Below are 15,120 nucleotides of genomic sequence, written 5' to 3' on the forward strand. Positions count from 1 at the left end.
CAGGCTGGGACCCCCCCAAACTGGGACCCTCCCCCCATCCCAGCATGCTCCCCCCCCCAAACTGGGAGCCCCTCCCAGCCCCATTCCTTTGGGGGGGGGGGGTGGTAAATCCTGCCCCCCCCCATCCCTCTCCCCCGATGCATTTTTGGGGGGGGGTGTCCCTAGCTGGGGGTCACTCAGCTCCAACCCCCCCCCCCCCCAACAGGCACCCAGGATGTGATGGCGAGCGAGGCGGGGCCCCCCCCCAGCCGCGCCCCCCGCTGCCCCCCCCCAGCCGCCCCCCGCTTTTGGGAGGGCCAGGACGTCCTGGCCCGTTGGACGGACGGGCTCCTCTACCTGGGCACCATCAAAAAAGTGGGTGCCCGACCCCCCTAAATGCCCCCCTCCCCCCAAATGGCACCTCCCATTTTAACACACGCCCCCTTTTTTTTTTTGCCCCCCCCCCCCCCAGGTGGACACGGGGCGCCGGGGCTGCCTGGTGCAATTCGAGGATAATTCCCAATTCCTCGTCCTTTGGAAAGACATCAGCCCCGTTAAGAGCCTCCTCCTAAATTAATGAACCTTCCTTTAATTAATGAACGCCCCCCTCTCCTTTAATTAATTACCCCCCCGTTGTTAATTGCCCCCCCCCCCCCGCTAGCGGCAGTGCCGGGTGAGGAACAATCCTGCTGCGTCTGCTCCGGCCGAGCCCTGAACCCCGAAAACCTCCTGGTTCGCTGCGAGAAGTGCGGCCATGGTGAGTGTGCCCCCCCCCGCACCTATTCCGGGGACACCCCCCCCCAAAATGTAACAGCCCCCCCCCCCAAAGCCTACCACCAGCAGTGCCACCTCCCTGCCGCCCACCCCGCCGGACCCTGGATGTGCCGCCGCTGCGTCTTCGCCTTGGCCACCAAGGTGAGCCCCAACGAGGGGGGGGGCGAGGGGTGTTTTGGGGGGGGGGCACCACACGGGACGCCCCCTCCCCTTCATTTGCCTCCCCCCCCCCTTCCTTGTCCCCGCAGAGGGGGGGGGCGCTGAAGAAGGGCCCCCAAGCCAAGGCGATGCTCAGCATGAAGGCGGTGCTGCCCTACCAGCTGAAGACCCTGGAGTGGGACCCCCCCCACCTCGCCAACCGCCAGCAGTGCTACTGCTACTGCGGGGGGCCCGGCGAGTGAGTACAGACCCCCCCCTACCCCCCCCCGCTTTGCAATTTCGGGGTGCCCCCCCCCCCTTAAATTAATTAATTAATTAATCCCCCCCCCCAGGTGGAACCTGAAGATGCTGCAGTGCCGGGGCTGCGCCCAGTGGTTCCACGAAGCCTGTACCCAGTATCTGAGCAAACCCCTGCTCTACGGGGACCGGTGGGTCCAGGGGGGGGGGGGCAAGGGGGGGGAAAGGGGTGACACCACCCCCACCCCCCCCCTCCGGCTTCCTAATGGGGGGGGACACACTGTTAAATCCCCCCCTCCCCCCCGCTTTGAAATTCTTGCCCCCAGGTTTTACGTCTTCGAGTGCTGCGTCTGCACCGGGGGGGTCGAGAGCGTCCGGCGGCTGCCGCTGCGGTGGTGAGGGGGCGGGGGGGCCCCAACTGCACCCCCCCCAACTGCACCCCCCCCAACTGCACCTCCCCCCCCCCCCAAATCGCACCCCCCAAACTGCACCCCCCGGCATCCCTCAATCTGCAGCCCCCAAACTCCACCCCACCCCCCCAGCACCCCCCCAATGCACCTCCCCCACCCTGTACCCCCCCCCAAACTGCACCCACCCCCCCGCACCCCCTCATTTTTGGGGTCCCTCCACCCCCCCTCATTTTTGGGGGCCCCCCCAGGGTGGACATTGCCCCCCCATCACCCCCCATTTTTGGGGGTTTCCCAGAGAACCGTTCCCGTCATCACTCTGTATTTTTGGGGGCCCCCCCAGGACACCCTTCCCTCCACCCCCCCTGATTTTTTTTGGGGGCCTCCCCCTTATTTTCGGCCCCCCCCCCAGGGTGGACATCGCCCACCTCATCCTCTACCACCTGAGCGTCTGCTGCAAGAAGAAATACTTCGACCTGGAGCGGGAGATCCTGCCCTTCACCAACGCCAACTGGGACGCGCTGCTGCTGGGGCCGGTACGGGGGGTGCCCGCACCCCAAAAACCACGGGGGGGGGTCGGGGAGGGGTGGTCTCACCCCCCCTATGCCCCTGCAACCCCCCCCCCCCCCCCCCCTGCAGCTCGCCGAGACCCCCAAAGGGGAGCGCTACGGGCAGCTGCTGGGGGCTCTCAGCGCCCACAAGGACAGGTGGGTGCCCCCCCCCCCCGAACCCCCAAACCCCTCCTGACCCCCCCACCCCCCCAGCACCCCTAAATCCTTCCTGATGCCCCTGAATGCCCCCAGCCCCCCACGAACCCCCCCCAAAGCCCCCCAGACCCCTGCCCCCATGTTCGCTTCTCAGCCCCCCCCTCTCCCCCCAGGTTCATCTCAAAGCCCCCCCCAAAGCCCCCCCTCCAAGCCCCCAGCCCCTCCCAGACCCCCTAAAAGACCCCCCCTGACCCCTCCAAACCACCCCAAAGGCCCCCCCCAGCCCCCTCCCCAAACCCTTCCTCCTCCCCAGGTTCATCTCTCAGCCCCCCCAAACGCCCCCCCCTCCCCCAAACCACCCCAGAGCCCCCTCCAGACCCCCACAAGACCCTCCCCCCAAACCCAAGGCCCCCCCATCAGGCCCCCCCCCCAGCCCTCTCCAGAAGCGCCCCTCCCCCCTAACCCCCCCTCTCCCCCCCCAGGTTCATCTCTCAGCCCCCCCTCTCCCCCTTGGTTCATCTCAATGCCTCCCCCCCAAGCCCCCAGCTCCCCCAAGCCCCTAAAAGACCCCCCCTTAACCCCCCCCAGATCCCCTCAAACCCCTCCTCCCCCCCCCAGGTTCATCTCTCAGCCCCCGCAGCCCCCCCCTCTCCCCCCAGGTTCATCTCAAAGCCCCCCCCAAAGCTCCGAAGCCCCCCCTCCAAGCCCCCAGCCCCTCCCAACCCCCTAAAAGACCCCCCCTAGCCACTACTATCATAGCTTGGCTGGGTGCACCCTTCAGGCCACCAAGTAACATTGAGATATTTGTCTGGAGACGCGACTGGCCATCTGGCGGTGGCTATGGTTTCGCAACCCCAATAGGCACAATAATGATGATTAGGGTGATTACAGTAACCTTTTCCCGGATTTGAGCTGGGACACCAATAGGTAGCCCTTACATTCACCCAGGGTTCACACCCTGTGCCCCCAGGAAATCCCACTGCAGCTCCTATTAGTTCGCAATTGGTTAAATTAAAAGAGGGTGCTCCCGCAGTAATATTCATTGGGAGGATCCTGGCTTCATTCCAACTGGAGATAGTCCAATTAAAGGGCTGATGTGGATACCCTAATATCCTGGATATTAAAAGACTTAGTAAGATAACAGCCTTCATTTCCCCACAGTTCAATACCTCTCTGCCTTCCTCGTCTACTCTTTTGCGGAGAGCAACGGGATTTCAGTATCTTCTCGGCAGCAGCAGGTAGTCTTCAGGGGAACCCAGCTGGTATCCTGTCAACAATTTAAATATTTCCACCTGTTTGGCTGTTGTGCCCGTTTCCAGACAAATTCTATGGCACACAGTCTTAGAACTTTATACCAGTCCGTTTCATATACTTCCCAAAGTTCAGGTATTGACAATTCCCATCCACAAAATAATTTACAGATCTCCACTGGATCATCTGGTTCCCGGATATACCTTAAGTCTTTACGACATTTCATGCAATAATTTTGCCTGTTAAATGAAACACAAGACCATTTTCTGTTACAATTTAAACGCTGGCATACAACCCAACATAAGTGCCCAGAGGTAGGGTGTTTTAGACAGGGTATTCCACGGGGACCTCCTATCCCGGATGACACATGTATTTCTGTTTCTGTTTCACAACAAAAGGGAAAAACCTGGGGAGTTCCAGTGAGTTTATATAGCCCAGACCCCCCCGTTTGGTCAGGGATCCTCTCTTCACTCCAGGGTGCAAAATATACTCTCCGCAGATTATTTCCGGGTGATAGTTGGAACCATTGATACAAACTATTTCTTACTTCTCTCCTAGAATGATTCATTTACCAACTTCACTCCGTCTGATTGTTACCCGGAGATCCCCTGGTTGCGTCGTTACTGTCCACTTTTCTGGAAAGATAGGTCCCTTAATTCGGCTGGCATGAGTCCATCCTTTTTCCGCTGTCCGTACAGCGGTATCTGTAGTAAGTAAAACAACAAAAGGTCCCTCCCAACAGGGTGTTAAGGAGGTTTCTTTCCAGGTCTTAATTAATACCTGGTCTCCAGGCTGGACTCGGTGCAAAGAGATGTCCAAGGGGGGTCTTTGTACTACCAAGCCCTTCCTTCTTAGTTCCTGTCTTCTTTTTGTGAGTTCCAAAATGTATTCTGTTAATATTTTATCTTCAACCTTTGGATGCTCTACTAATAACCCAAAATCATAAGGCATCCCATACAACATTTCAAAGGGGGATATACCAGTATCTGTTCTTGGTTGGGTCCTAATATAAAGCAAAGCCAACGGTAAACATTTAACCCAATTCATTTTTGTTTCCACCATAAGTTTAGTTAAGTGTTTCTTTATTTCCCCATTCATTCTCTCTACTCTTCCAGAACTTTGTGGGTGCCAGGGGGTATGATACTCCCACTTTGTACCGAACAATTCAGTTATTCCTTTAATCACTTTAGATGTAAAGTGTGGGCCTCGGTCTGAGTCTATTACTGCAATAGTTCCATATCTCGGGATAATTTCTTCCAACAGAATTTTAATAACTGTCTTGGCAGTAGCCCTTACCACTGGAAAGGCTTCTACAAAGTGTGTGAGGTGATCAACCAAGACGAATAAATACTGATATCGCCCGACCTTCGGCAATTCGGTAAAATCCACCTGTATTTTCTCAAAGGGTCTCTTAGCCAGTTCCCGACCCCCTTGAACCTTTTCCCTCAGTTGTCGTTTATTCACTCTGCGACACGTTAGACACCCTTCTAAAATTCTCTTGGCCAGATTGTAGATTCCAACACAGGCATAGTTCGTTTCGAATTGATCTACTAATGCCTGAACCCCCCAGTGTGTTTTATCATGCAACTTGTTTAATACTTTTCGAGCTAGTCCTTTTGGGAGAATCTCTCTGCCATCCGGTAGCAGCCACTTATCACCATTTCTTTTTGCTCCAATTTGTTTTAACTTATCCAATTCTTGGAGGGTGAATGTCTTATCTAATTTTAGCCGTTCAGGTTCTTCTCCCAATGTCTGAACTATTAACAATGTGGCCTGTTTCGCCTCTGCATCGGCTAGATTGTTCCCTCTTACTGTATGTGTTAGTCCCTTCTGATGTCCGTTTACATGGACTATAGCTATCCTTAGTGGACCTCGTAAGGCCTTTAAAATCTCCTGGATTAGTTTTTCATGGACTAATCCCTTTCCTTGGGTGTTGATTAAACCTCGCTCTTCCCAAATTTTTCCAAAAGTATGTACCACCCCAAAGGCATACTTTGAATCTGTATAAATAGTTCCAATTTTATTTTCTAAGAGATTTAATGCTCTTAACATGGCATATAGCTCACACGCTTGTGCGGACCATGCTTTACTTAATGGTCCTGATTCTTTTACCTCAAAGGTATGCCCATCCACAATAGCATATCCTGATTTCCGTTTTCCTTCGACCACTCGTGAAGAGCCATCCACAAATAATTTTTCTCCTTCATCCAGTTCATATTCTTCTAAGTCTTCCCTTATCTTAGTCTGTAAATTTATTAGTTGGAGGCAGTCGTGGGTCAAATTTTCTTTAGGTTCTCCGTACAAAAATTGGGCGGGATTTTGAATAGCAGTGGTTTCCATTTCTAGCCTAGGGGAGTTGATTAAAATTCCCTCATATTTTAACAATCGACTGTCTGTAAGCCACTTATCAGCCCTTTGTTGTAATACTCCCCGAATGTTATGGGGGGTGTATACCTTTAGTTCACCTCCTAAGGTGACTTTTCCAACCTCTTCTACCAGTAATGCAGTGGCCACTATGGCCTGCAGGCAGGTGGGCCACCCGCGGCTTACAGGATCCAGTATTTTAGAATAATATCCTATAGGCTTTCTTTGTCCTGCCCACCCTTGGGTCAGAACCCCATAAGCAGTCTCGTTATCCACATTGATAAAAAGTTGAAAGGGTTTTCGGATATCGGGTAAACTGAGGACAGGTGCTTCTATCAGATCTCTTTTTATATTCTCCCAGCGATTGTCATCCTCGATGGACCATTTTACTAATCCGTTTTTAGTTAATTTTTCATACAAGAATTTTACTTTACTGCTGTAATTTTCTATCCACTGTCGACAATACCCTAATAATCCCAATAACTGTCTTATCTGTCTTTTATTAGTGGGCGCTGTTAGAGACAAAATTCCTTTTACTCTTTCAGGATCTAATTTCTTATGTCCCTTTGTGAGCCAATGCCCTAAGTATTTTACCTCTTCTTCAGTGAACTGTAATTTGGATTTAGCAACCTTTAATCCTTTGAGGCCTAAAAAGTTCAATAGCTTGATGCTCTCATTTCTGACTTCTTCCTGAGTCTTTCCAGCAATTAGTAAATCATCCACATATTGTATTAGGATTTGTCCCTGACCTAATTCGTAAGATTCTAATAACTGTTCCAGAGCCTGTCCAAACAAATTTGGGGATTCTGTGAATCCCTGGGGCAAAACGGTCCACCGTAACTGTTGTTTCCTATGCGTCTTGGGATTCTCCCACTCGAAAGCAAAATAGTCTCTGCATTTTTCCTCTAATGGACAGGCCCAAAAAGCATCTTTTAAATCTATAACACTATACCATTTATAATCGGGACTTAACCGATTGAGTATAGTGTGAGGATTAGCCACCACAGGGAACCGGGTAACGGTTTGTTCATTTACAGCTCTCAGGTCCTGTACTAAGCGATAAGACCCATCTGATTTCTTTATGGGCAATATGGGAGTATTATGGGGAGACATACAGGGTTCCAGAAGCCCTTGGGCTAAAAGTCTCTCAATTACTGGCTGCAACCCTTCCCTCCCCTCTCTAGAGATGGGATACTGTTTTATCCTAATTGGCCGGTCTGGGTTTTTTATGGAAACCGTAATTGGTTTGATATTTAGCTTTCCCACCGACCCTGGGCTATACCAAATTTCTGGATTTATCTTGGCTTCATCTTCGGCGGTTAATAAACATAATTTTATTTTCAATTTATCTTGGTCTACTTCTAAATTGATTCCTAATTCTACCATCAGGTCCCGTCCCAAGAGGTTATATTCAGCTTCAGGGACCAATAAAAAGGTTCCCACCCCATATTTGTTTGGGGCTTCTATTGTTACATTCCTTATCAGGAGTACTTTGAAAGGTTCCCCCTTTGCACCAATTATTTGGAGTGTATCTTTTGATTTAACACATCCAGATGGTAATCTTTGGACGGTTGATCTCTCGGCGCCTGAGTCCACAAGGAACTCGAACACCTCATGCTGAGGACCCAATTTCAATTTTATCAAGGGCTCTGTGTTTCTCTGGGTCCCCAGCAAATAGAGCCCCTGACCCCCCTAATCCTCCTTAAAAATCCTTTCATCCTGCGCCCTCTTCCGGCAGTTTCTCTGAATGTGTCCCTTCTTATGACAATAAAAACATTCCATGCTTTGTGTATCAACCTTCTGTTTCCTCAGCTCCACTGGACCCCTTTGGGGACCTTCCCTTCCCCTGACTTGATTTTGCCCCTCTCTCACCGCTGCCATCAGAATTCTGGCTTGTTTCTTCTGATTTTCTTCTTCCCTCCTTACGTATACCTTTTGAGCTTCTCGGAGTAGCTCATCTAACCCTCTCCCCTGCCAGTCCTCTATTTTCTCTAACTTCTTTCTGATATCTGTCCACGATTTAGCCACAAATTGAGTTTTTAATAGAGTTCGACCCACTGGGTTATCAGGGTCTAACCCGGAATACAACTGCAAACTTTTCCTTAATCTTTCTAGCCATTCAGTGGGGGTCTCATCTTTCTTTTGTTGCTCATTAAAGGCCTTATTAATGTTCTGCCCCCGGGGTACAGAGTCTCTAATCCCCTGAATTACCATATCCCGGAGGTCAACCATGTTATTTCTATGTGCAGGATCCTGGTTATCCCAGTTAGGCCGCTGCAGGGGCCATTTAATATCTCCATTGGGACCATTCAGATGCCTCTGATCCCAGTACCTCATGCCCGCCGTTCTAATCATTCCTCGTTCTTCGTTTGTAAACAAGATTTTTAAGATAGACTCCATCTCGTCCCAAGTATAAATGTTAGGCCCGAGGAATTGATCAAAACGCTCTGCTACCCCTAATGGGTCCTCTAACAGGTGTCCCATTTCTTTCTTAAACTCCCTCACATCCCCGGAGCTGAGGGGTACAGATACAAATCCAACTCCGGGTTGTGGTCTCCCCATAGCTGTTTCCTTTAACGGATACAATTGATTTTCCTCCCTCCTTTGTCTGGTTTGACTTCTAGTTATTCTTCGATTAGAAGGAGGAGTCTCTTCCTCAGGTTCTGAGGGGGCTGTTGGAGGGAGATTTTGCTCAGGACCTTGCGGTGGGGGGGGAGGGGGGACATAAGGTGGGGGGGACGCTGGAGGTTCGTCTATGTCCCACCTTTTCTTTTTATCATTTTTCTTTTCTTTTAATGGAAACAGATTAGCGGCCTGGGACGTGCCCAGGATCCACAAAAAGGCATATTCACTCTCCTCCTTATTAAATGGTCGTTTGTTGTTAACGTATATGTTTAATTGTTGGCATATCCAATCCTCTAAGGATCCATAAATTGGCCAATATAAATCTTTTCTTATCTGTTTTCCTCCCCATTTTTCCATACAATAATGGATCATTTTCTCCTTAGATTTTCCTTTCCGACACGGGGAATTATCCCAATATTGAATCATCAATCCTAGCGGGCTGTCTTGGGGTATATCAGGGAGCCCACCCCCGCCCCGTATCTCCTGCATGGAACCAGAAACCTTACTTTTCTTCTGGCCCATCTTCCGAGAGTGCCTTCTTTCACTCAAATTTCACTCGCTTCCCTCCGTTCGTGGCCCACGTCCTCGTGGACAATGGGAACCGCACTACTAGGAGGACCACACTCACTTCGCCCGGTGGGCTACTAAGCCCAGTGGACGTCTCAGTCACTCGCACCCCGGGTACCCAATCCCCGACCGAACGGAACCGCAATATACTCACTCACTCCCGAGTCTTCGTCCGGCTCTTTGTGCACAAAAATTACGGGGAACTGCAGTATCTCCTTTCTCTTTCTTTTTGCTTTCCTACCTCAGTTCGGAAAATCCAGGTGAGCTAGGTCGGAATCTCCTCCGGGACCATCCGAAGATGGGGGCGCCCTCCCAGAGTTGAATTCCGAGTCAGCTGTCTGGATCCGAGTCACGGCACCAAATTTGTTATAGTTTAAAATAAAAAAGGCTAAGTCCGAAATAGATTCACTAAATGTTTATTAAGGTAGGAAAGCAAAAACAGCGCTGGGCGGCCGGGGAGTCACAGCTCCACCAAAGGCTCGCAAATTCAAGCAAACTGAACATCTCTTTTTATCCTCACAGGGGTCGGGTTCGACATCTTCAGTACGCCCCTCTGCTTCTTCCGTTATCTTTACTCCCTCTGGTCTGTCTTGCTTCACAGCGGTTTCAAGGCAATGTTGGTTGTAAATTAGTTTACACCCTTCCCCTTCTACACGATTGATTAGTTACAAAGTTAAAACAGGGATAACATTGGGGTTAAGCTTATCTTGTAAAAACAGGACATTCCTATACAGTTTAGTAATGTAATATAGTGGACGTCTCTTCTTGTTAGGGAGTTCTCAAGACTGCCACAATAAATTACAATCCAGCTTCAGGGGAGTTTTGCAGGTGGTGGTGGCATAATTAGCTTGTGCCATCTCTTACATACATTTGGTTAATACAAAGATAAACATTCGCTTACATGGACACATTTTGATAGCATTGCAGTTTGTGTAAGTCAGGACTTTCTTACAACATTGTTACATGTTGTTCTGTACAACAGAAATGGATAATCCTACGATTTGATCAGCAACAAATCTTCCTCAGTTATCCATTACACCCCCCTGCCGCCCCACCCTCCCCGCTCACCGACAGCAGGTGAGCGGCCCCGGCTGCTCTCCGCCCAGTAGGTAACAGCGGGGGGGGGGGCTCTGGGGGTTCCCCCCCCCCAACCTCCCCCCTGCACCCCCAAACCTTCCCCCTGAACCCCCCCGCCCGGGGGGGCCCCCCCCAAAACCCGGACAGGATACGGAGGGTCTCTTACAGCTTCCCTTCAGGGCAGGGCCAGGGGGGGTCCCGCCGCCGCCCGCCCCCCCGCCGCCCGCAGGTGAGCCCCCCCCCCTTCCCCAAACTAGCACCCCGATATTTTAGGGGTGCCCCCCCTCACTGCCCCCAATTTTTACCCCTCAGCAGACCCCCCCGGCAGCTCCTAAAACTTCCGACGCACTTGTGAGAAATGAGCTGAATTTTGCTTCAGCTACTTGGTATATTTCTATTTGTGTGCTCGGTTATAGCATCTAACTAATCCTTACAAGTACCCTGGAATGGCCCAGAGACTCTGGTTTACAAGAAGCCATTTAGGTAAAGAGAACCGAATTGATGGTAGACTGATAAGCGAACAAAGGACGGTGGAAGGTGATAAGTGGATAAAGGCCACCTGGGGGGTGACTGAAGAAAAGAAGGATATGGACACTAGGTCAAGAAGATGACCACCGGGATGTTTGTAACTACTAACATTAGACAGTAGATATTAGCAGAGACTGTGAAACAATGTATTGTTAATTAAAGGTTTGTGTCTTTAGGCGGTCGGGAAGAATGTGAGCTCCAACTTCTCAGCCAATGAGAAGAGAGACAGGTATTCAGGCGGCCGGGAAAGAAAGGTATAAAATTTCTAAAAAACTAAAGATGTGTGTGCCTCTACTTTGAGATGCACCCGATTCAGCGCTGCTTCGTACAATAAACCTTTGCTCCAGTGACTTCGTCCTCTTTAAAATTGTAAGTGTGAGCCGGTGTTTCTCACAATCTGGGGGCTCGTCCGGGAGCCAGCACTCCTGTTCCTGCGAGGTGAGACAGCGAAGAGGGGACGGCGCGCCCCGCTGATTTCAGTGGTCTCCAACCCACTGTCTCATCCCGTGAGGGGCAGCGGGTCCTATCCGGACAGAGGACTCCCGGAGCAAAGGAGGGGAAGGGAAGAATTGAGTTAACGGGATTGAGTTACGCGCGGCAGCCGATAATTTCTGTGCACGGGACCCGGGTAAGAAAATTGACTGTTAAGTACTACTCGGGCGGCTGGGATAGCGGGATTGGGACTGTGTGTGTGAGACGCAGAATTGTCTGCGGAGCGAGTGTGGAGCCCTTCTAACTGCGGTTCCGTTTCTCCGCGAGGAGACCGGCCAGTGAAGGGGCGAAGCGAAACGGTTCCAGGTGAAAAAGTCCCACGGGAAAGTAAAATGGGAAATAGGCCTAGCAGAGAGAAGGCTATAAAGAATCAAGGACTTGAAAGTCCTGGTGCGAGCATTCCACCCGACAGTCCTTTAGGGGTGATGCTCGGGAAGTGGGGGCAGGGTTGCACCCGGGGAAAAGAGAAAAAAACAATGATACAGTACTGTATGTTTGAGTGGGTGAAAGAACCTATTAGATCTGACCCACTGTGCTGGCCGCAGTTCGGGTCAATGGAGAATTGGTTGTGCCAGGCTTTGAATCTCTACGTATGTAGTAAGACTCCAGTAAACCAAGAAGAAATTGAATATGCTTCATGTTGGAGGAGGTCTCACTCCTTATTCATGACAAAGGACCTTGGGGGAAAGAAGATTAAGAAGAGAGAAGAAAGTTGGGAACCTCTGGATCATTTGCCACCCCCATACAACCCTGAATTCGACGAAACAGAAGAAGATTGGGGGGGGGAGGAGGAGGATAATGAACGGGAAGGGGGGGGACTCTGTGAGACCGGGTGCCCCTCTGCTCGGGGAGACTCAGAGAACCCGGGTCACTGAATTAGATCAGATAGTAAGGGATGTTCGGAATTTTCCTTTGCCGTCTTGTAAAGGGGAACATAAGGAGGGTATGTTCCCTTTGAGAGAGGTACCCATGCCGGGAGCCCCGGGGGGGGTAGGCTTTGTGAATGTACCTCTGACTAGCACCGAGGTGCGGGAATTTAAGAAAGAGATGAAAAAGTTATTAGAGGACCCTTTAGGGTTGTCAGAGCAGCTCGACCAGTTTCTGGGCCCTAATCTTTACACTTGGGATGAAATGCAGTTCATTTTAGGAGCCCTGTTCACACCGGAAGAAAGACAAACGATCCAGGCTGCGGGTATTAGAATTTGGGAGCGAGAAAATCCTCCCGATATCCCTGGGGGAGTCCTAGGGGAACAGAAATTCCCTGTGATCAGGCCTGCCTGGGATCAGAATAATGCGGAGGGGAGGAATAATATGTCTGATTAAAGAAGATTAGTAATCAGGGTGTAATAAGTAACTAAGGGTAATTTGCTGATCAAACAGGTTAAGCAAGAGGAACGAACCCATTGTAGCAGTCTTGAGAACTTCCTATTTAACCAGAAGATACACGTCCACAATGTTATCTGGCAACACCAAACATGGGAACACCCTGTTTGACAAGAAAGGCTTAACCACAATGTCATCAGAATGTGTTACCTTGAGCGAATGTTAAACCGTTAATGTCTTGCTAACGTGTGCCATTGTACCAATCAACCCTGAAAAGAATAGATTGTATAAGCTGATTCTGTGACGATATCTTATCGAAATTGCCCCAAGCAAGAAGCCCCTCGGAAGAAGCTGAGGGGCGTACTGAAGATGTTGCAATCGACCTCTGTGAAGATAAAAGGAGTCGTTTAGCTTGCCTGAATTTGCGAGTCTTTGGTGGAGCTGCGACTCCCCGGCCGCCCAGCGCTGCTTTTGCTTTCCTACCTTAATAAATATTTAATAAATCTATTTCGGACTCAATTTGTCTTAAAATTCAACTATAACAAATTTGGTGCCGTGACTCGGATCCAGACAGCCAACTCAGAATTCAACTCTGGGAGGGCGCCCCCATCTTCGGATGGTCCTGGAGGAGATTCCGACTTAGCTCACCTGGATTTTCCGAACTGAGATAGGAAAGCAAAAAGAAAGAGAAAGGAGAAACTGCAGTTCCCCGTAATTTTTGTGCACAAAGAGCCGGACGAAGACTCGGGAGTGAGTAAGTATATTGCGGTTCCGTTCGGTCGGGGATTGGGTACCTGGGGTGCGAGTGACTGAGACGTCCACTGGGCTTAGTAGCCCACCGGGCGAAGTGAGTGTGGACCTCCTAATAGTGCGGTTCCCATTGTCCGCGAGGGCGTGGGCCACGAACGGAGGGAAGCGAGTGAAACTTGAGTGAGAGAAGGCACTCCCGGAAGATGGGACAGAAGAAAAGTAAGGCTTCTGGTTCCATACAGAAGATACGGGGTGGGGGTGGGCTCCCTGATATACCCCAAGATAGCCCATTAGGCCTAATGATTCGATATTGGGATAGTTCCCCTTCCCTAAAAGGGAAATCCAAGGAGAAATTGGTCTATTATTGTATGGAAATATGGGGAGGAAAACAGATAAGAAAAGATTTATATTGGCCAATTCATGGATCCTTAGAGGATTGGATATGCCAACAATTAAACATATACGTTAACAACAAACGACTGTTTAGTAAGGAGGAGAGTGAATATGCCTTTTTATGGATCCTGAGCACGGCTCAGGCCGCTAATTTGTTTCCATTAAAGGAAAAGAAAAATGATAAAAAGAAAAGGTGGGACATAGACGAACCTCCAGTGTCCCCCCCCACCCTATGTCCCCCCTCCTCCGCCACCACAAGGTCCTGAGCAAGATCTCCCTCCAACAGCACCTACAGAACCTGAGGAAGAGACTCCTCCTTCTAATCGAAGAATAACTAGAAGTCAAATCAGAGAAAGAAGGGAGGAAAATTTATTGTATCCCTTAAGGGAGACTGCTATGGGGGGACCACAACCCGGAGTTGGATTTGTATCTGTACCCCTCAGCTCCGGGGATGTGAGGGAATTTAAGAAAGAAATGGGACACTTGTTAGAGGACCCATTAGGGGTAGCAGAACGTTTTGATCAATTCCTCGGGCCTAACATTTATACTTGGGACGAGATGGAGTCTATTTTAAAGATCTTGTTCACAAACGAAGAACGAGGAATGATCAGAATGGCAGGCATGAGACACTGGGATCAGAGGCATCAGCATGGTCCCGCCGGGGATGTAAAATGGCCTTTGCAGAGGCCCAATTGGGACAATCAAGACCCCGCACATAGAAATAACATGGTTGATCTCCGTGATATGATAATTCAGGGGATTAGGGATTCTGTACCTAGAGGGCAAAATATCAATAAGGCCTTTAATGAACAACAGAAGAAAGATGAAACCCCCACCGAATGGCTGGAAAGATTGAGAAAGAGTTTACAGCTATATTCTGGGTTAGACCCCGATAGCCAAGTGGGTCAAGCCCTGCTGAAAACTCAATTTGTAGCTAAATCTTGGACAGATATAAGAAGAAAGTTAGAGAAAGTAGAAGACTGGCAGGAGAGGGGGTTAGATGAGTTACTACGAGAAGCTCAGAAGGTGTATGTGAGAAGGGAAGAAGAAAGTCAGAAGAAACAAGCCAGAATCCTGATGGCTGCTGTAAGGGAAGGGCAAAGTCAGGGAAAGAGAAGAGAAAGTCCCTGGAAGGGCCCAGTAGAACCGAGAAGAAGGAGATTTGGTTCGCAGGACATAGAATGTTTTTATTGTCGCAGGAAGGGACATCTGCAGAGAAATTGTCGGAAAAGAATGCAGGATGAGGAGATTTTTAAGGAAGATTAGGGGGGTCAGGGGCTCTATTTGCTGGGGACCCCTAAGGTTACCGAGCCCTTGATAAAACTGAAATTGGGTCCTCAGCATGAAGTGTTCGAGTTCCTCGTGGACTCGGGTGCCGAAAGATCAACCGTCCAAAAGTTACCATCTGGATGTGTTGAATCAAAGGATAAACTCCAAGTAATTGGTGCAAAAGGGGAACCTTTCAAGGTGCCCCTGATAAGGAATGT

At 50.2% G+C, this 15,120-nt stretch overlaps 1 protein-coding gene across 1 annotated transcript; it reads left to right on the plus strand.

Moving 5' to 3' along the window:
• The first annotated feature begins 219 nt into the window (after positions 1-219).
• On the plus strand, positions 220-2,303 carry LOC141476088 (PHD finger protein 1-like). The gene is made up of 9 exons (XM_074164696.1): positions 220-354; positions 452-539; positions 647-736; positions 809-894; positions 1,002-1,150; positions 1,245-1,340; positions 1,476-1,544; positions 1,969-2,092; positions 2,196-2,303. Exons 1-9 carry the CDS (start codon positions 220-222, stop codon positions 2,301-2,303), a joined length of 945 nt encoding a protein of 314 aa, XP_074020797.1.
• The last annotated feature ends 12,817 nt before the right edge of the window (positions 2,304-15,120 follow it).

The sequence above is a fragment of the Numenius arquata genome, chromosome 28 (genome assembly GCF_964106895.1).
Source record: "Numenius arquata chromosome 28, bNumArq3.hap1.1, whole genome shotgun sequence".
NCBI lineage: Eukaryota > Metazoa > Chordata > Aves > Charadriiformes > Scolopacidae > Numenius > Numenius arquata.